Here is a 22465-nt window from a genome sequence, read left to right on the forward strand (position 1 = left end):
CTTGTTTAAAACATCCCGTGAAAGCTTGAAGCTTGAATCTAACAGGCCTATGCCATCCTCAATCGAGCCGATTACTTGACTGATTTTGCCAAGTGTCACCAGTGACAGATCATGGAATTAATAAAGCAGCCTGGCTGTCAGTCTGTAGTCACTTACAACCAGCTAGGGACCACAATCATTATGTGTTTCATGCGCTGTTTGTTTTGCAAGGACGCGTAATGGTGAATCTCACTTGAAACTGAGAGCTGTTAATTGCAACGTAGTTGTACAGGCTGTTGCAAAGTGTCTGACTGCGATCAAAGTGTACTTTGATGTACACACACTTAATAAATAGCAAAGGAGCAAGTAAGAATTAATTCCGTACTGAAAAGAGGAAAGAAAAAAAGTTTAGGCTCTTGAGCCTTCTTCAAATGTGTGTGAAGAAACACAAAAGATACAGTATATAAGCTTTCTTGCCTGCTTTGTCTTGTGTTCTCTCTGTTATATCTCTGCAACCTTCCTCTCTCTTTCCTACACCTGAAGAAGGTCAAAATTCTATTCTTTTATACCTTCACTTGTTACAATGCAGTCAACACATACTGACACTGTTCCCAACTCGTGCACCTACAGTATTAATAGTTCTATGAACATGCCACGAAAAATATATTTTACCCTTGAGCTTGCTGTGTATTTTGTACAAACCTTTGGTGATTTCCTCTGGACCTGAATTTTAGAGTATGCCATTTTCCCAGTCCCATTCCTGTAGTATCCCTGTGCCTTGTGATTTTCTTTTAAACCAAACTTTTGATGAGAGATTCTGACTGAGACCATCTTTATGTGATCAAACACAATGTATTTAAACTTGGTTTAAAAGCGCTTTCTGTGCAACTACTGGCTTATCAAATAATAATGTACAGCATGAATGACAGCATGAGAGAAACTGCCCAGATACAGGTTTTTAGTAAGAGGTTTACTAAAAACAGGTTTTTGTTTTTATGTACTGTATAAAACCCACAAGTTAGATTCCACCTTAACATGAAACCTAAATGAGAGGAACTCTGAAATTCAGCTTTTGGCTTGGAGTGCAAGCTAATTTCTAGTCTTCTGCTATTCAGGAGCTAAAACTAATTTTAACAGCCAAATAGTTAAATTAAATGTTCAATAAGCTTAATCAGGAGTTCAGCTGAAACAAAAAGCAGAAGTTAGAGGAGTAATCCAGGGGCAGGGGTGGGAAACAATTTTAAATGTTTAGTAAAAGAAAACTAAATGACCAAAAAATCACTTCTACTTGAATACAGATAATATAGCGAATTGCACTGTTCTACATGGTGCTGAAATGTTAGTTATTTCTTCAGCAGTTTTTAGAATGTGTAGTTTAGAATCTGTATCTCTGTGCTATGAAGGCAGCCCAGAGGAAGCCATTAAGATACATTACCGACCCTGGGGTGTGCATGTATCAGAGAGAGCTTGGTTTGTACATGCCGATTCTTTGACCAGATCAACAGAATGTTAATTCTGATAATGCAATCCGGAGAGCTGCTTGATGGAGAGCTGATGAAGAGATGAGGAATTGCCGTGTCAGACTTTCTGAACTTAAATCTTAGAAGATGCTAGGAAGCAGAGCCAGGACTTAGAAGAACATGTCTGTAAAAAAGGATTAAATTGCAATCCTCAAGTAATTTATGCTCACAAATCTGAAGTCCTTGCTTAGAAGTGAGTCCTTTTTTAATGTTTTTTTTTTCCCCGATTGTAAAATTTTCTTTGCTTTGTACAAATAGAAAAACTGTGGTGGTAATACAATTGGAGTGATATGCGGTGGTTGAGGTACTGTATGAAAAAAATCACAAAAATCTGCTATTTTGGTGCCAAACTAATATTTGCTACAGAAGAAAGGAACTAAAAATGATTTTAAAATGTTTGTCATATTTAACAAATAGAGAGAGTTTTTCCATTTTATTTTTGTTCTTAGAAACAGTGTTACTTCTACTGCAGTCAGAAACCTAAATTAACGATTAACTCATCGCTGTACTGTAATAGTTCTACAATATTGCCATATTGCCACCCTTGAGCTGTTATGATCATATAGTGCTATTAATAACAGATGGGGAAAATATTTCAGAAAAGGGTAAAAAAATATTTAAAGATTTAAATTGTTTTATTAAAATTTGACATGTGTAATCAAAAACCATGGCATGTAGCCGTTCATTTGTCAGAACGTATAATATGTAAGAAGATCAATGCAAAGAATCTGTCTGTAGTGGCTTCTAGCTGTAGGGAGATTTGTTATTTAAAGTTTAAGATAACTTTGGTACAGACTTAGAATGATTTTACTATTCTTGTTCTGCAACTTTCACAGACGTGAGTGTACAGGAGAGAATGTTTTTGTAAATCGTTGCCGTGTGTTTAATATGGGACTGGTTATCTTTGCAGAAAAACCAAGATATAAACAAATAAGCTTAAGTGACTCAAGTAATAAACAACACTAAGCTAGTGAACATTTTGGGGATGCCTGTTAAAATTGTACTGAAATTATTTTAAGGTACTGTACGTGATCTTCCTCTTTTGATTTTGCAAACAAATACAAGTTACTGTTTATTTTGCTGACATTTTACTTCAGTTATACTGTACCTATGAAAACAATTCCTCCACTTTTACTGAGGGCAGTTTACTTACCCTGCTTTATGGTTTCTTTAAAAGCCTGACTACTGTAGATGGGATCTGCTGACAGTGATTCTTTTAAACTTGGAGCCTTAGAGAAGTCAGGGGAAGAGTGTACAGTATCTGAAGTACTATTGTTCCAAGGAAGGGCCTCAAATAGCTATCCACATTTTCTGCATGAGTACCATATATCCGTGTTTTTCATGATGATGACCATTCTGGAAAAAAATACAAGTACATTATGTTGCATAAGATGACAAGAAGAAGCTTTCAAAGTCCAATTTAATATGGTCTCATAATACAAAGGTAAACTGTAATTGCTTTTGATCCTTTTTTCCTGTTTTTTCCATGCTTTGAGATTGCTAGACAGTTTTAAATTAATATCATACACTGGTAGGTTTTGTATTGTGCTCCTGATTTAGATTTCTCTTAGCAGTTGATAATTGCTACATGTTTACACATGGGACTGGGTAACACAAAACCTTGTGTGTCATGTAGCCATTATATCACAGTCTGAGCCACAAGCATAATTCTACAAGCAGGAGTTGAAAGAATCACTAAAATGTACAAGTGTGAATATGATTTTTTGAAATTCTGGTAATTGTAAACTTGGTCTGAGAATGTGTACAAACCACAGGGCAGGTGGTCATTAGTATGCTTTTGTGTTCAATACATGCTACAAGGATAATTTCTAAAAATTTAGTTTTGTAGTAATGTTTTACTCACATATACTTTGTGCACAAAGCCCTTATGAGGTTAATGTAGACAGATTCACGATAATTTAATGTGATGTCATAAACTCATTCTAAACTAAATGTGATTGTAGTGTATAAGTAGGGGGAAAACAGAACCTTCCAACTTTCTTGTATAAAGAACTGTCCAAACTGTCTTCAACTGCCCTGAAAGACTGACAGATGCTTTTGCTTTGAAGTGTTCCTTTGCTTATTTTTAGCAATGAATTAAGACCCATTGTCAGCCAGACACCAGGCTGAGTCAGAGAAGATCATTTCATTGTGCATTGAGACCTTCAGTGCTAGTTTTGCACAACTGATTCAGCAGTGACCTTTAGGACTCATCATAGAAGTGCTGCTTGTCTGAGAATTTGATCATTACAGCAGTGTTATTCTGTTCAGTTCCCAGAGCGCTGTGTTAAGCTAATACCACCCATACATTAATACATCAGTAATGGACTACCTTTATTTTCATAGCCTACATTTTAAAACGTAGTTAGCTGACAGTGATTTATAGTTGTAAACATGAGGAAAGTCTCCATGACTTTTTAAATCATTAAAATAGATTTTTTTATGGGATACTTATATACCTGGCACTGTGGTAAAATGAACTAAAAACAGGATGGAATATAAGAAAAAATAAATTCAGGAAAAACATTGATAAAATATGAATCCCTCAGGTAAAAAAAAAATAAATCTCATTTTATTCAAATTAGGGTCTTGGAGTATGGTTGATTTTTTTGGTATATATTTTGAAGAATTTCTGACTTGTCAAACATGAATGAAGTTTTAAAAAAGAGAGTAATTTGTCCTGTTAACATTTATTATAATATTTTTGCATCCCTAGATGAAGAAAGAAATTTCAAACAATGTTAAATTTGTATCTAAAGTGGTTTCTAGTCACTTGCAGTGTGTGTATGAATTGATTTGTATTTAGTCCATAAACACTGCCCAAATTATTTCGTGCTCCTTGAAACTGTGTACTTTCTACTTGGGTAACAATTGTTTTGGAACATTTTGGCTGTGGAGCCGCCTTCATGCTTTCAGTTGTGTAGTCAAAAAGTCCAAACTAACAAATTCACTTTACATTGCAGTTGGGTTAGTGCTGTGTTATCTGCAAGCTTTGCCAAAGATGCACTTATCAACAGTATTTTAACACTTAGAGAGAGGAAAGGAAATTGAACCCTGGTCACAGGCTTTCCAGGCAAGCATATTACCTCTTTGCCAAAGTGTTCCGACCTTTTGGGAAGGTGGAGACTCGCTCCCATTCCAGTCTCTTACTGCAAATGTTTTGTTCTTTAGATAAGTTATATATACATTACGAAATATAGTATTTGTAGCACAGACTCGAGATGTTTTCTGCTTCCCCTGATTTTGAAAGTGGTTAAGTACTTTCTGTACTTTAAAACACATACTTTCTGTGTGTTTGAGGCTTTTTGAACTAAAACTGTTGTTTTCAGAACTAAAGAAAGCTCAATGTTGGTATTAAAGTAGGTGTTTCAGTGCAAGTAGTCACGAGGAACACATTGAATTTTAATGGGAAAACAGTTGACCTAAGATAATATGATTCCTATCTAGCGTAAAGATCTGGAGGTTAGCTTTAGCTCTATCAAAGGAAAAAGTCTGATGTTATTTACTGTATGTCATCTGCTGTAGAGCATCTCTAAACTGCTGAGCCAAAAAGCAAGTTCAGCACAAACATGAGAAAGCATATTCCTTATCTTGCATCAGATATTTGCAGCCTTTGAAGGTTTGTGCTGCCTGAGTTATGCTTAACCTACTGTATTACTCACTGTGAATACTAGTTTCAAAAAAAGCCTGACTCTGCTGTCTATAAAATAACCTCAATCATGCATATGCTAGACATAATATGCAAATATACATTAGCTTAGTCCAGAAAAGCCTGGAAGCACTAATGTATTGAATATATTCAGTAATAATCTCTTTTCTTATTAACTTTTCATAAAATCAAAACTGTTCTCCGAAGTATGCATTCATTTTAATTTTATTTTTGTACTGAACTTTTTTTTTAACTTGCATGAAAGTTGAGCTCTTGTAAATTTAGAACTCTGGAATACTTTATTATGTTTGAGATAAATACGTTTTCTCCTGGATTAGAAGGGTAGCGCTCCACAATGTGAAGATGACAAGCCATTATTTTCTGATGAGACTGTACAGAAACAAGTGTTGTTCTTTTTCACCATGTGAAATAGTTTCAGTCGTGGTAAAGGTCAACGGCTGTATTCAAACTACTGTATTGAAGTTCCCAAACTAGGGATGTTAATCCCTAATTGATAAATTTTTTTTCTTCATTGAAATATGGCAGTGTATATTCTGTCTCCTGCAATCTTATTTTCATTGTAGATAAGAGTGACAGAATGGTGCAGTGTGTTGCACCTTATAACTCGAAAGCCATCTGAATTATGCATTTTTAAGTTTATGATTGGAGACATCTTTTACTATTAAGTGTGTCAGATGGTTATTTTTCTTTTTGATCCCTAGCATGAATGGGGCATGAAATGACTGTAGCTACCTTCACAAGACTACAGTACATTTAACTGGAAAAAGGGAGCTGCATTTATTGAAACAGTTGTTGAGCATTATGAGTCTGCTATTCATATTCTATAAGCTCGAAAGCATTAAAGTGCTTATTAATCCAAATTTAAAATATTTGTTAAATTTCCTCTGCAAATGTGTTAGTTTTGCTTTTAACCCTTTAGACATATTTAGGCATTGTATACTGTAAAACAGTGTTTTGGTAAAATTGTTGTAGAAATACAGACTTTAACCTTTTGAAATCCTTATCTGTTCTTGTTCTTTGGTGCTGAATTGTTTTCCATATTTAAAAAGAACTTATTAAAATTACACTCAGTTCGAGTTGGTTCAGGCTTAAATAAGTCAACCCCTAATCAATCCCTGGCCTTCTGCATTTGCAGGCTTGCAGTACAGTTGGTGAGGGTTGCCTATCACCTCCATTCAGCTCTCAACCTCTTGCACTGAAGTGCATCACCTGAGATGTGCCATATGATGGCTGGATGGATGGTAGTGGATCAGAAGAGTCTGACAACTCTTCCTCATTCTCCCATGTGCGGGCACAGAGTTTTTTAGCTGAGGGCTGCAGCATGAAAATTTGGCAATTTTGAAATCAGGTGGCTGGGGAAAAAAAGTGATTCAGATTCATTAAATGAAAGATAGACACAACTTACTCCTGGAATCACTGTTGGTTTTCAACAGCTGTTGTTTCATCTGCTGATGCTAAAGGACTATCGTTGAGCTGAGGGTGTTTTTGTTAATAATCCCTCGTAGAATGAGAGAGACCGCATCGGGTCATTTTGACTGCTGTTTCATAGCTGACACCAGCTGGAGGGGGGAGCCCTGACAAACATTTACTCAGGATGGGGCAGATGAGTGGTGCCCAGGGAAGCAGTTTAGCAGGCAGGCTTATCGGATCAGTGACAGATTTTCAACAAATGATTCTTTTATAAAAATAGGGAACTCTAATCACACGTTATATAAATTTCCATCAAAGCAGGAAAATGACACGTAAAATAAACTGTTATCCTAATATAACACTGTTCCTCTTCTGGTCCATTTGTGACTCTGCAAAAGAAACCTTCAGTAAAACAATGCTAAATAACTGAGTTAAATTACCCTGTTAAAGGGATGCATTTTGTATTGTTAGATTAATTGGAGCGACAGAGCATTTGGAATCTGTCAGTGCAAATCGGTTTAAAACTTTGTTTATACTGAGAGGTTCACAGGCTGCTTTCATGAAGATGGTAGTCATTTATTTTGTGGGGGGAAAAAAATTATCTGTGTATAATCAAGTGCGGAATAAAAAAAAACATTTACCACTACCCCTTAAAAATCCTCCCAGTCCCTCTTGAAGATCTTAATCATTTCAGTTGTCAACTGCAGCACTCTTCTAGCTACTATCTCTTCAGTGTCAACAGTATGGAGATCAGGAGGACTGGGGGTCTTTTTCTTCTGCTGCTTTCAGCCAGCAAAACAAGCATTGAAGTATTCCATCTGCTCTCCCATTGAGGAGTTGGCTACAGACTGAGGATGCACAGACTTTCACAGTAACTAAAGCGTCTCCAGGACTGAAAGAGTCCTTCTTTACTTTCACCCTCTCCATGGTGACTCTACGTTACTCATTGTCAGGTTTCATGGCAAAGGACCTGGTCTGAAAGAGTTAACAAGTCGGCTGATAGGCTTTGTATTCCTGTATACTGCTGTAGTCAGGACATCTGCAGGCAACAGACAGGGATAGAGGCTGTTTGAAAAGTTCCTTCTTCTAACAGTAGTCTATGCAAAGGTTGGTTTGAGGATTTGCCAATAAATTGCAATGCGTCCACCCTGTAATTCTGAGAAAGTTATAATAAACAATTTCAGGTCCTGTAGCTTTTCCTTTATTCTTCTGATTCTTATCAGAACATTCACCTGAAAGCCCAGACATTCTTAAAATAATGATTTACAGAACATAATGCTCATAAATGTCTGCATGGTGTATGTTATGCAGTTTGTACATTATTTGCTTGCAGTTTACTGTTAGGTATAAGTCTTACTGTCAAGTCATCATAAATGTAGTCCGTTCAGTGTTTAAAGAGTAGCAAAAACCGTGTACAGTACATTTTTCTGCAGTTTCACATGTAGAATATCATACATTTGGAAAGCCGTGTGATTTCTACTTTTCACCAAAATGGTGAAAACGACACGCATTTAACCCAGGAATGCACACTGACAGGTGTATAAATACAAAAGACAGTATACGTGCTTCTGTAGACAAATTGTTTTGAACAAAGAGGAGTGTGACCGTTTTTGTCTGATGTTAAAGTCAATGCAAGTTTGTAAGGGACATTATAAATGCATATATTACAATATATTAATATAGTAGGCAATATTGTTCACAAATTAATGATTGCAAAAAGTATATTATTTAAATACAATACTATCTTAAGTGCAAAAAATAATTTCTTCTCCATAGAACTAATAAGCTTCCGTACTCCACGTCATCTTTGTGTTTTTTTATTTTGTTGACTTGGACTATTTTTAAACTATTGTCTAATGTGTTGTCTCTCTTTTTCCATCTCTAGTGAGCATGTTTCTAAATACGCTGACCCCAAAATTTTACGTCGCCCTGACAGGAACCTCTTCTTTAATATCTGGGCTTATATTGGTAAGTTTATTGCTTTTTTTTACCACCTATAATTAATAATAGTTCCAAACTACATTAATGTAATGCTGTTATATTCGAACAACCAGAGAGTAACTGCATGCTAAAAGTAAAAGGAAGTAAGAAAAAAAGCTTTTCAGGTGTGACTGCTTGTTCCTTTCCAGCTCCCAAACTGACATAACTCCTTACTCTAAACTATTTACCTGAATAAAATGTTCTTATTGGACCAGTATTATTGAAACGAGGAAGCCTACAACTGGAGTTTATTTTTCAACGCAGTGTCTTATTTATCTTTTAAAATATACAGTACCAGTCAAAAGTTTGAGTACACCTGCTTGAAACCAGGTTTTTCACGATTATCTGTGCTTTAAACTGTATAAACCTGTACTTATAATCTTAAGTGAACTGCATTGAAAATGTTAATTTTTCATTTTCAATAAAATGAACACCCAAAGCAAGCAGATTTCAGTCTGAAACCAAGGTTAGTTAAAAGTCAGAAATGTGTATAACATGGTGTTAGAACACTAAAAGAAGTTTAAAATTATCGTTGTTAGGTGTTCTCACAGGTAAATTACATGTTACCTCATTTACCTTTTGTCACCAGTTATTGGTAAACAAGGGAGGGTCAACGATTGCTATAAATATAGGGAGGATGGGCAATTGTTTGTAATTCCTGAATGAACATGGCAAAATGTGCTTAGCAAGCAAGGAAAAAAGCTTTAAGAAATGAAGGTCAGTCTTTAAGACAAATTGCAAGAACTCTGCAAGTGTCATGAGGACTGAAAAAGGTCAGGCAGGCCAAAGGTGACCTCAGAATCAGAGAATACGTTCATTAGAGTCACAAGTCTGTGAAACCGGTGACTAACTGACCCTGAAATACAAGCTGAACTCAATGCAACTAGAAGTACAGATGTTTCATCATCAACTGTTCAGAGGAGGTTTGCGTGAAGCTGGCCTCAAAGGTCCAGTTTCTGTGTTTTTTGGCCCAGGCAAGTCTCTTCCTCTTATTCTGCACTCTTCACCATGGTTTATTTGCAGCAATTTTTCCTGGTAGGCCAGCTTCACGCAACCTCCTCTGAACAATTGATGTTCCGATTTACATCACTATAGAGACAAAGTTTCAATGTATGTGTAGCATTATATTGCCAACATTTTCTGCAATTCAGAGCAAAACTTACAGTGACGCAAAGTGACTCTATTACATTGTAAACATGCTTTAGACCAAGCACATTTTACTACTATATTAATAGTATATATTTTCATGAAACTGACACATATAAGGCAACATGTTTCTAGATAGTTTTAAGTATTGCAAAAAAGAGTAACCAAGTTTCAAGTTCAAGTTTATTGTCATTATACTCATATACAGGTGTAGGGTATAACGAAATGCTCTCAGATGATAAGCAGTACAAAAAAACAACAATACAATTGTATGATAAAAGAAAGAGACAACAGGCAGTGTGCAAAACAACAAAAGGTAACAGGTAATGTGCAAAACAACATTAGATGTGCAAAAACATGCATCAACAGAATGAAATAAAGGATAGAAAATTATGGGGAGTGAGCTTTTTGACGTGAGCTAGAGGTAGATTTCAATGTGTGTTTGAGTTTTTGGTAAGAAAGAAGGCACTGTGAGATTTAGATCATAGGTGAGAGAGGCTGGGAGTTTAATAGTTTGATAGTGCGGGGGTAAAAACTGTCTCTGAGTCTGGTAGTCCAGGCCCGAATTTTCCGGTACCACTATCCAGATGGTAGAGGGTCATACAGTCTGTAGCTGGGGTGTGTAGGGTCTTTGATGATGCTTAGAGCTTTCCTCAAGCACCATCTGTCATAAATGTCCTGTATGGATGGGAGGGCAACCCCAGTGATGGACTGGGTAGTTTTCACCACCCGCTGTAGGGCTTTGCGGTCAGCAATACTGCAGTTGCCGTACCACACTGTGATGCAACCTGTCAGTGTGCTTTCTGTAGTGCATCTGTAAAACTTAGTGAGGATCTGGGGACATATCTTAGCCTTCTTCAACCGTCTTAGGAAGTACAGGTGCTGTTGCTCTTTCTTGATCAGACAGGTGGCATTGAGAGACCATGTGAGGTCCTTGGTGATATGAATGCCAAGGAATTTGAAGTTACTGACCCTTTCTAGTTCAGTCCCATTGATATGGATAGGAGCATGTCCGTTTTGCAGTTTCCTGAAATCAACGATCAGCTCCTTGGTTTTGCTGACATTGAGGGTGAGGTTGTTGTCTTCACACCACGTTGTAAGGAGATTGACCTCCTCCCTGTAGCCCTCTCATCGTTGTCTGTGATCAGACCTACAACTGTGGTGTCATCAGCAAACTTGATGATGGAGTTGGTGTTGTGTTTGGCCTTACAGCCATGGGTGTAGAGGGAGTAGAGTAATGGACTAAGCACACCCCAGTGGGGACCCCAGTGTTCAGAGTTAGTGTGCCGGAGGTGTGGTTTACAAGCCTGACAGCCTGAGGTCTGCCTGTCAGAAAGTCCCGAATCCAGTTGCAGAGGGTGGTGCCGAGACCCCAGTGCACTGAGTTTCTTGACTAGTTTCTCTGGAATGATAATGTTAAAAGCTGAGCTGAAGTCGATGACTAGTAGTCTTGCGTATGTGTTCTTTTTATCCAGATAGGATAGGGCAGTGTGTATGGCAATGGAGATTGCGTCATCTGTGGATGCATTGGGCCGGTAGGCAAATTGGTACGGGTCCAGTGTGTTTGGAATGGTGTCCTTAATGCGCTTCATGACCAGCCTCCCGAAGCACTTCATGATGACAGGTGTAAGTGCCACCGGTCGGTAGTCATTAAGACATGTCACTGTGGTTTTCTTCGGTATTTGGATGATGGTGGTTGTCTTGAAGCAGGTGTGGACTACAGCTTGGGCCAGAGACATGTTGAAAAAACCAACTAAAATATGCTCATGATAATTCATGTTTTTCAGAGACCATGTTTCTCATTCGCTCACAGTGACTAGTGAGCAGGAAGGGCCAATTTCACGCCATAAGTCACACAAACTCTCGCTCTCACCCGTGGCAAAACCAGTGTTTTCTTGTCTGCCTGTGACAACATGGCAACCATAAAGTACTTTCACAAAGTTGACAAATTTGAAATGTGTAAAATTTGAAATGATTTTGTTAGGTGCTCCAGTTTCAGGTTAAATGGAAAAGGTTTCAGTCTCTGTTGAAAGTTTAGTAAAAAGACATGCACTTGGCACTTGGCTTGGGTCATAACCACTTCCAAACTAGGAGGTTGTGTTTCCATTGGGAAATATTGAATGGCCTCTGTGATTTGATTTTTCTACAGCGGTCTAACACCTGAGTGTTCCTTCAAACCCATTGTGTACTTCAATTCCCTGTACTCGTACTTTGTGGTTGAAGTTGAGAGGAGCATTCCCTGGGTTATTAATTTAATTCTATAAAACTTCTGTAATACAGTATGTATTAATTTAGCTACTGGTGTTCCTTTGCTCATTTGAATTGTATATGTTTATCTGCTCACCAGATTTGTCTCTCAATTTTGTTTGGGATTTTGATCTTCTGTCCAAAGTCGGCAATGTTTTCCTGTAACGCAGTGCTCCTGTGCTTCTCCCTCTTGTTAAGCCAAAATGGAAAGAAACACAGGCCATTACTGCCCCACTCAGCAGGCATGGACTTTCATTGACCATGCCTTGTGGCAAAAATCAGGTTGATCTCATCGCTGCAGTGTGTAAGTGCATCGCAGCTTATTCCCCTGCATGCTTGTTTACTAGTGGTTACCTGCACGTGCAGTGGAAATCGGCTCACTGCAGTATAAATAAATGACTTCAGACTTGACTTCCCAGCTCCGTTCCACATCCACACCTGCACTGCCCGTGACCAGGGTTTCATTGCCTAGAGCTGGCAGGTTGAAGCCAAAACGTATTCTTAAGCCTTCATTGCATTTTATGCAAACTATTTTTTTATATCCCTAGTGGGGGAGTGTACAGTATGGCTTTTTTTCTTTGCAGTTTGCAATTATTTGAAGGCTTTGCCATTAAACAATAATCGTTGATCACGTTTGCTTCTAATTGCTATAATTTTCTGCTACTGTACAGTCCTCATTTTTTAAGCTCGTAATGTATAGGAAGGAGTCACTATACAGACAGTACACCGGGTTCCTGCCATAGTAATAACTTCCAAGCAAACGGATAATAGGACAGCATTTGGTTTCTGTTCAGTGTGGCAAAATTACCATGTTCCTAATGCAGAGATGGGTACTTGGAGTGTTTGGAAATTATCACCTTGCTGTTATAGCTTAGAGTAACTGAATGCACAAGGAACCAAAGGGTTAGCTCACACAATGACTCAATTACATGTGTGCATGCTGCTTTCATAATTAATTCTGCTCCACCCATCCACCCATTATCAGAAAGTTGCCTCTTATTCTTGGAAAGGCTTGCAGCGACCCTAAGCCCATGCCAGAAGCATAGGGAACAATCTGAGACTACAACTTGAACATGCTTACAAAAATCAAACGTTGCAACTCATCTTCATTTCCTAGCTTTGGTCTGATAAAGTATTAATTTGAATAGACCTCAACAAGCCCGTGGTCTTTAAAATCGTTTAATGTAACCTGAAGAAAATCGCACACATCACAAAGCATTGAACAATATATATATAATATATATTTAGATCTAATGAACTTGGGCTGATAATTGATTTAATTAAAATGCTGTTTAAAATAATTAAACTAATTTAAAGTAAAAAGCAGTTTGTGTTCTCAGCTTGAGTGATGTATTGTGTTAAGGTGTTGTATTTAAAGCTTTAAACATTGTAAAGAAAATTAAATTTGTTTTCAAACAGATATTTAATAATACATTTCTTCAGATTATATATTTCACTTTCATTTGCATACAATGTTTCAGTGTCATATTAAGCATTTCCTAACATCCCTCCTACTTAACCTTCCTAACAATTATAAAGCATCTTTTCTGAAGTATAACAAAACATTAAAAACATTAAAATTTCAGTCAATTCACAGCTACTTGGTTTACATCAAGTGTATGTAGATGACATGATTTGCTTATATTATTCATCGTCTGTTTTTAGTTTGCACAGCTCTTAATGTATGTAAACCAATCTCCAGTTTATTTGAATATCAAATTATTAAGTCATCTAGACAAATGTAACACAGTATTTTACATTATCTAAAAGAACATCTCTTTGTGCAAAAATATTCTGAGACGTCTAATAATAGTGCTATCTATGATCCTAAACAACAAACATTAGAGAGTATGATTTTAAAGACGGTACACGAAGATCCATGAATAACATTTTTGGTGCTTTTTGATTAATTTGTTTTGTAGATATTTGAATGGTGGTATTTTCGGAAGTACGGAACTTCCTTCATTGAACAAGTCTCTGTGAGTCACCTGCGCCCTCTGCTGGGCGGAGTCGATAACAGTACTCCTAGCAACTCCAACACTAGTAATGGAGATTCAGATTCAAATCGACAGAGTGTGTCGGGTAAGTACAATTCTTCACAAAACATTTAAAAAACTTCACTTTTGTTCTTGATTGTCCATGATCATGCTACACTTAAACTGCCTTTTCTTTCTGTCATTTTAAAGAGCAGAGGAATTATAGTTAAATATACCAATGTGCTGTTGCATATTTTATTAAGCTGGCTGTTACTTTGTTTTTAATGTTGCTCCATGGCTGATTACCATAGAGGGAGCGAAAACTGCACAACAACTGCAGCTAATTGAATCGGTTGTGTTCTGTATGACATCTACTGGTGTCTATATGACGTTACTGTAGCATGTATGCATTTCTTAGGTGCATTTGATAACTTGCAAGTCTTTCCACCTTTTAAAACTACAATAACGTAAAAGGCATTTCCCAGCATTTTTTCCATTGGATCATCTTTGGTATAATTTTGTTGCATAATCATATAGGTTTTTAAATTCTAGACGGTTGTTTCAGATTACTGAAAAGTACAGAAACAAGTTTTATTGTTTTTGTTCCTTCTTCCTCTTTAAAATCCATTTATCCACCACTGTATTCAGTAGTTTCCTCTTGCCTGTAGATTATTGAGTTATATGGGATACTGTGGCCTGTCTGTTATGTGGTGCCACACAGACACCTACCTTATTTTGACACAAGACCTGAGAATCTACTAATCAGCTCATTCTCTTAGTCACCATTAATTCCAGATTTTCAGTGTCTTAAAGTGAAAATAAAGATTCTGTAGCCTTTAAATGGCTTAAAGACAGATTAACCTCTGTCACAATTTTGATTATGGAAATGGCAATAGCCAAAGCTCTTGATCCTAAGTAGTGTGTATGAAGAATTCTGCTAAACACCAGCTCTTTTACACATTTGTTCCCGCCTAAGCCTCTTATTGGGAAAATAAGAGGGTTTTTATACTGCCACCCTATCCAGAGCTTTGAGAATCCTGAGTGAGTGACTCAGAGGTCACAGGTTCAAGCCTGGGCTGTGCCACTATCTGGCTGTGAATGAGATTTCCCATTTCTGCAACACACAATTGCTCAAGCAGGGGATCAGGTGCGAGTCTGTCAGGGTCTCCTCTGCTTGCTGCGCAGTAGCGGCTCGTGGGTTGTGTAGCGACATTAGTGATAATGTGCCACTGGTCCATTTGATGTTCACACTCTGGCAACACAGTGTCAATCTTGCTCTGAGTCACAGTGCTAATCGCTCAGAGAAGCATTTCTGCTGCTGGAGGGAAAGAAGCTGGTTCTCTCTGTGTTTGTTTAGATGTAGTCACAGTAGGAGGGTTCGAACAATTATTGCAGATTGAGAGAGTTTGTAATAGGAGGTGATTAATGATTACATAGAAAACAATCTCTTCCCTCACTTTAACCTTGTTCCTGTTAATAATTATACAGTTCAAAGAGAAAATCTCCTGATTCAAAGAGAAACTATAGTTGTCACACAGTGGAATACACAAAAGGAACCAGTCCAAGGTTTTAACATCTATAAACCACATCTATTGTAGGGGAAATTACTTTTAAAAGGTCATTTTAATGTATTTTGTTCCATAAATGTAATTAGGTACAGCTGGTTAGTGCATTCGTTCACAGGAAGTAGCCAGGTCTTATTTCCACATATTGCATTTTACACCAAAAAATATTCATATATCTATAGAATAATTTGATTCCAGAAAGCTTTAAATTTTGTAATTTTGTAAAGTGCCTTTCAAAACATATTTTGAAGTAAACATATTTCAGTTCACTGTAGAAGTGCAGTGAATATCATTTATATGGAACAGAATTTTAGTATGCCATACTAAATAAGATGTCCTAAAGTTTGATTATGTCTGATTTTGATGTCAATAAGTTTTTGAGGGAAAGTTCTTGAGCTCATTCCAAGTTTGTCTGCACTGACTTTAATGAGGCTATTTTTCGTAGCTTCTCTTGCTGATCTTTCTTGAGCCCCACCTGGTTTCGGAAAGATAACCATCATGAGCTCTGAATTGTCGTAGCTTATACAGTTATAATACAATACTGATGAATTTTAAGGAGACCGCAATAAGGTGCTCTAATACCATCTTTATCCATATTTTCCTATTCTCAGCATCCAGAATTTTCCAGAAGAGATCAGCATAAATACTGTGAATGCACCAAAATAAACAGGAATTGTGACCGGGGTGGGGGCAATGGAAAGGAATGTATCCTTAGTTTGCCCGATCCCTGTGGGTATAATTTAGTTTGCTTCCTCACTCTGCGGAGTACTGCACAGACCACAGGAAGGTCTTCTTATCACCCTGTTTGAATCTGGTTTGCAGGCTTGCCTAATGAAATCCGCTGAAGGGAATTCTTGCCTTAGTTTTCTTGCCGTTGCTCTGAACCCCAGTAATCCCATTCTGGAATTCATTTAAATTCATTTTTTTTTGTCCGCAGAATGTAAAGTTTGGAGAAACCCACTAAATTTATTTAGAGGAGCAGAATATAACCGGTGAGTGTAAAGCTTTATTAAAAAAAAGCTATTTTCTTATCACAATAACCCTTTGGACTCCTTTTTATTTGCTGTATTGCTGCTTTAGGGCATGTTAGTGGACCAGTAGGTGACACTTCTCCAAACCAGTACCCCCAGTATGACGACAGTGGAGACTGTGCTGTAGGGGGTGTCATTTGGATGAGATTTCAAACCAAGCCTTAACTGCTTTATCATTACAGATCCTGTAATGATCTTCATAATAGTAATGGTGTTAATCCCAGGGCCTGGTGTTCTGCCCTGGGCTTGTGCAATCTGATCTTCATGAAGTTCCCCCTTAATGCAACTAGAAAAACAATTTCTCATTTGTCCACCTGTTCTAGTATCCAGGTGGGTTCAGCACATATGTGGTGGATGAAGTGGACTTTGTACTACAAATAAAGAGCTTTGGGATCCTTAAAAATGAAAAATGCCGCATGAGCAGTGTGATTTTTTATTTATGTGCTTATCAGACACATTTGTCTCTTATCCATTCTATTTATTATGTGATCATACAGGGGTTTCTCTTTTTTTATTCACCAAAGAGCGACTGGCACTAGACTGCCACTATAAGCACTATAAGACTATACGTCTTTGAATGGTAAATTTGCAAATGCTAATAGTTTGGCTACCACAAGAGCCACCTTTTCTCATGAAATATATTTGTTTTTGAAACCCTTTCTCGTAGCACGTAGAAAACATTAAATGGAATAAATGAAACAAATTCTCAGTGTAGGCAACCTTCTTCTGTCTCCTTGCTGTAAGTCAGTGTGATCACATTATGCAACTGCACTCCCACAGGTACTGTGCATCAGCCCCAACAAGCTGGCAGAGGTTGCTTAAATTGGATTACACCATTCATATAATCAAACATTTTTTTTTCTTATCTCCGTTAGGTATTTACTTTTGAATACAGAAACGGATATACAAAACAAATAAATTGAAGATTTGCATATTGCAAATTGAATTTGCATTCATTCATTTTCAGCACCTCCTTAGTCCGGTACAGGATTGAAGACTAACCTGACAGATGGTGTCTGTTTTGTGAATGTTGAAGTTTTGTGAATGCTGAAGTGCTGACGATTTACAATTAAATGCTCATAGTAATCCTGACACCTTCTTGGTTTGTTCCTCTCAGGTACACATGGGTAACGGGAAGAGAGCCTCTCACATACTACGATATGAATCTTTCTGCCCAGGATCACCAGACATTTTTCACGTGTGACACAGATCACTTAAGGCCTGCTGATGCTAGTAAGAACTGTGTTAATTAGATGTCATTGGAGGTGATGATGCTGTTTGAATGGGTATAAACTGGAAGGCTAAATGTTGCATAATAATTACTATTAATAATAAATAGGACTACTTAAACAAAAGGTTCATGTTATTGATCAGATGAAAGTCATCTGAAAGAAGAAGTTTGTTTCTCTTTCCTGCAGTGGTGTTTTGACTCTTAGTATAGAATATTGTTCTCTTTCTGTTCTGCTTATTCTATTGCTGAGGTGTCTACAGGCATTGTCTGACATTTTCGATAGTTTCCATGATTTACAAGGAAGGAGTATTACTCAGGATCTTCAGACAATTTGTGTGCATGTCTTTCACCAGTTCTGTTGACCTTGCATTAACAGTTTTATACAAAACAATGCCTGTTTTAAAAAGGAACCACTTTAGGAACCATAAGTGATATTTCAGAGGTACTCTCTGATAGGTCTCTCGGTTCTGTTGGTTGGATAGCATCATTGTAAACACAACCCGCATACAAAGCCAAACCACTAAGTAAAGATCCAGAAATGTCATCAATATAGGCAAATTATTTCTTTAATGCATCACATATATAATAAATTTAAAGTAGTAAGTACAAAGTACTGGCAACAAATAGTACATGATATATTGTCAGAATTGTAGTCTATCAAGCTATTTCATATTGGGGAAAAAAAATGACATTCAAGACGTACATTCAAGAGTGGCAAGAGACTTATTAGTTTTTGTCTTTGAGAAATATGTTTAGCATCTACATGTGCATACTATTGGTGACAGGGCCTTCCCCTGCTGTGCTCCTGAGCTCTGGAACTCTATCTGTTGTAATGTTTACAGAAAATATATGTTGTAAAGGAATAGATTTTTGTGCAAAGAGCAAACTATGATAAACTAAAAAGTTAGGTTTGGGGGCTTCTGAGTGGCTCAGCAGGTGAAGGCGCTCAATGCAAATGCAGGCTTGAGTTCCATGGTCCAGACTCCCGCATGCTTGCAGTGATGGGAGAGACGTGTAGCTTCTCTATAGGACATGGTGGGTCTGGCAGCACATTGAAAGATTAATAGTTCTGATGGGCAGGCGATTTGGAGTTGGATGTCTGCCAACCTCCTTCTGCCACAGGAGGCATTGCTGTGGACCAATCCATAAAAAAAAAATGCCAAATATCAAATTGGGAGACATGAGGAAAAACATGAAAAGCGTTTTAAGGATGTTAATTTATAGACTGCCAAAATCCTAAGTTCGTGGTATGAAGTACACACTAAGTAAAGTTCTTTTTGGAATGGCGTATCGGCTTTAATCTTTGAACGGGGGTTTTATTTGATTGACAGTAATGCAGAAGGCTTGGAGAGAGAGAAATCCGCAGGCTCGGATCTCAGCTGCACATGAAGCTTTGGAGCTAGATGAGTGAGTCACCGTCTATGAGATGAAATATTTTCCCTCATAATCACAAAGATACATACCCATCGCTTTGCTCCCTGTTTGCTATAGATATGAATAAGAAGCTATGAGCATTCACTATAGTGGAGGGGTGTCTGATTTTCAGCATGCACGCTATAGCCATGAAAGAGATAGGATTTCACCACCGTGTTGAACACATTTCTGTTAAAACACATGGCCCTTGTGATCCAGGCATCACATTAAAGCTTATGTTACTGGAGGCATTGTCTGCTCTTCTATTAATTCGTTATGACCTCCATCCATGACATTACATGGAATGACAAAAGGCTGAGCCTGATGCACGTGTATAGCGGTTGATGAATTATTTATTTCGCCCATTTCTCCCATTCGATATCTGCTTTAGAGGGCTGGCATGAAATGTGTCAAATAAACCTCATGCTAGCATGGTGTAATTTATAACAGAAGTCACAGTACTGGATTTAACATGGTTACAGAGGGGGAGGGGAGGTGGACTGTCGTGGGGGTTTTTTTTTGTGTAAAACGGCAGTTTTAATGTTTTGTGTTGAACAGCTGTGCCACTGCATACATCCTCCTGGCAGAAGAGGAAGCCACAACGATTGTGGAGGCCGAGAAGCTTTTTAAACAGGCCCTGAAGGCAGGAGAGGGCTGTTACAGGCGCAGTCAGCAGCTCCAGCACCATGGGGCCCAGTATGAAGCACAGCACAGTGAGTAAATTAGATTATACACACCAAGACTGTGCAAGACATCATCCAGCTCAGAGCCCTGATAAAGTACTGTACATGTTGGTATAGTAAATTGCCCTGAAATAATAGCAACTCCAATAACATGCATTTCTTCTCAGGTAAAGATCCTAAAGCAACTAAGACTGAGTATAGACAAAACTCCACTTTCCACTATCGTCTGCTGTATATTGACCACTGCAGATTCACAGCAGAGGTGTAGACCAGCATTTAATGTAGGTTTGAAATCTGTTCAATTTAAGATGTGCTTAAAGTAAAGAGAGAATATTATTTCACAGTTCATAAACATGTTGTCCCAGCTAATTTTGATAATTATGATACTATATACTACACAATATTTCTCCTCTAAAATATCTTTTTTTTCTTGTATGGAATAAGTGATTCGTCCCTCTTTTTTTTAGGAAGAGATACAAATGTTTTGGTTTACATTAAAAGGAGGCTAGCAATGTGTGCTAGAAAACTGGGAAGAACAAGAGAAGCAGTGAAAATGATGAGAGATGTAAGTATTCCCAAATCTTTAGGGTCAGATAGTGGCAAACAGCTGAATGATTGTGAAGTTCACTATTGGGGGGAAAAAAAGTTTTATTTTTTCCCATAATGAATCCTATAAATGGAAGAGCATTAAAGGAAAATAAATAAAGTTTCACATATAACTGTGTACATACATAAAATTGAGTAACAGAAAAATAGTTTTTGTCACAGAATGATTTTAGTGCTCTTGTGTTTAATCTATTATACATCTATTTAATATGTTATAAATGTGAATATAAAAGGCCCATCTAGAGCTTTTCAGGAAAATGATAGACTTTGGAGAAAGGATCAGGGTGGATTTTTCACTTGAAGTTTTTATTTTGTATTTCTATTGGATAGCAAGCCAATTGTTTATTATTACAAAGCCTGTGTACCAGTAGTTCTAAAGCTTGCAGAGCATATTGCTTACAGAGCAATTCCTAAAAAAAATCAAAATTTCTTCTGCTGAGATTATCTCCAAATGACCCTTTATTGGTAAAGAAGTCACATTTAATGAAATGAAGAATGTTTTGGATGCACAATAAATATGCATATACTCTTTAAGTGTATTGTTACCCATGATGCCCTGCAAATGGCTGGAGTGGATTGATTAAACAAACTCATTTAGTGAAGTGGCAAAACGTCCTGTCACAGTTCAGTCAATATCTGCTTCTACTAATGGGTTTGCAGCTAACAGATATTTGGCATTGTTCTTATTTTGTATCTTGTTGCCATTGTGCCCATTCTCATACCCTGTGCTTTCTTTATATTGTAGAGAATACATGCCATTAGCAATACACTAGTACAAAACTACAGTACAGATCTTGTTTTTTATTGTTGATATAAAATTTAAAATATATCAAAATCTCTTATGGGGGGAAAAAGCATTACTGATCTTTATGTAGTGTGGTACAAAACTGTTTAGTTAGTTTAAAGTGGTCTCCTGTCATTTCAGAATTATCCTCTTTAAGACATTTCAGAAATGTATGAAGATTTAACAGAGCAACCAGTCTAAGATCATAAATATATATATATATATTTGCCTTCATTAGATTGTTTTTATTTAGGGTTTAACACTTGTGAGTTTGAGATGTCTTCAGATTTAAATCCTTTTTCATTTTTATCTTTCATAAATACACACATTATCAAAACATTGTCATGTCACGTCATGAGGCTTTAGCAGGTGAAAGAAAAGAAGCATTTAATTCAATTAAGCAATGAATTACGGAGGCACTTTGTTATACAAAGGGTTATTTGTGGGTCTGATACAGTCTATCCAGGTTTGTCATTGAAGACAATGCCCTGGAACCTGATTCTGTCTAGAAATGGGGGATGAGATCCTTTGAATATGTTATATGTATATATGCATGTTGAGTGGTGGCTCTGTGGCTAAGGATCTGCGCCTGTGGCTGGAAGGTTGCCAGTTCAAATCCCGTAGCCGGCAGAGGAATCCTACTCCATTAGGCCCCTGAGCAAGGCCCTTAACCCCAACTGCTCCAGGGGCGCTGTACTATGGCTGACCCTGCACTCTGACCCCATGCTCTCCCTGTCTGTGTTTCTTATGGAGAGCAGGCTGGGGTATGCGAAAAAGACAAATTCCTAATGCAAGAAATTGTATAGGGCTAATAAAGTGATGTTATGTTTTATATTGTGTCATCACCTTTCTTATGTTTATGAGAAACTTATTACAGTACAGTATTTTCTGTGCATCCAAAATATTGCAATTGAAAATGATAAAATCGGGTTACATTGCTATAACCACAGTGCCTTTGAGAACTACTGTTGCAGATGGAGTTAGAGCTGTGCTGTCTCTGAGCCTGACCTCATCCTGTGAGGTACTACATGTAACAACAGTTGTATGTTTTCCAGTTAATGAAGGAGTTCCCTCTCCTCAGTATGTTCAATATCCACGAAAACCTCCTTGAGGCCTTACTGGAACTGCAGGCCTACGCTGATGTACAAGCAGTATTAGCAAAATATGACGGTAAGCAAGTGTAAAGGAATACAGGGGCGAAAAACACAATTTTATTTGCAGAAA

The 22465-nt window shown here is 37.4% G+C and overlaps 1 protein-coding gene across 4 annotated transcripts in view; it reads left to right on the top strand.

Moving 5' to 3' along the window:
* The window catches only part of LOC148829777 (suppressor of tumorigenicity 7 protein homolog), a 69453-nt gene that overhangs the window by 34834 nt on the left and 12154 nt on the right, over positions 1-22465 (top strand). For 3 of the 4 annotated variants that reach the window (XM_088924329.1, XM_088924330.1, XM_088924332.1), the window contains 8 exons: positions 8465-8547; positions 13875-14034; positions 16431-16485; positions 17642-17757; positions 19087-19162; positions 19727-19881; positions 20319-20416; positions 22297-22411. In XM_088924329.1, the coding sequence (XP_088780455.1) occupies positions 8465-8547; positions 13875-14034; positions 16431-16485; positions 17642-17757; positions 19087-19162; positions 19727-19881; positions 20319-20416; positions 22297-22411 (858 nt within the window). Of the gene's footprint in view, positions 1-1627; positions 1693-8464; positions 8548-13874; positions 14035-16430; positions 16486-17641; positions 17758-19086; positions 19163-19726; positions 19882-20318; positions 20417-22296; positions 22412-22465 lie in introns of those variants that run through there. The other variant, XM_088924331.1, reaches the window with a different exon arrangement.

This window comes from Atractosteus spatula, chromosome 8, assembly GCF_055471065.1.
Source record: "Atractosteus spatula isolate fAtrSpa1 chromosome 8, fAtrSpa1.hap1, whole genome shotgun sequence".
Lineage (NCBI taxonomy): Eukaryota > Metazoa > Chordata > Actinopteri > Semionotiformes > Lepisosteidae > Atractosteus > Atractosteus spatula.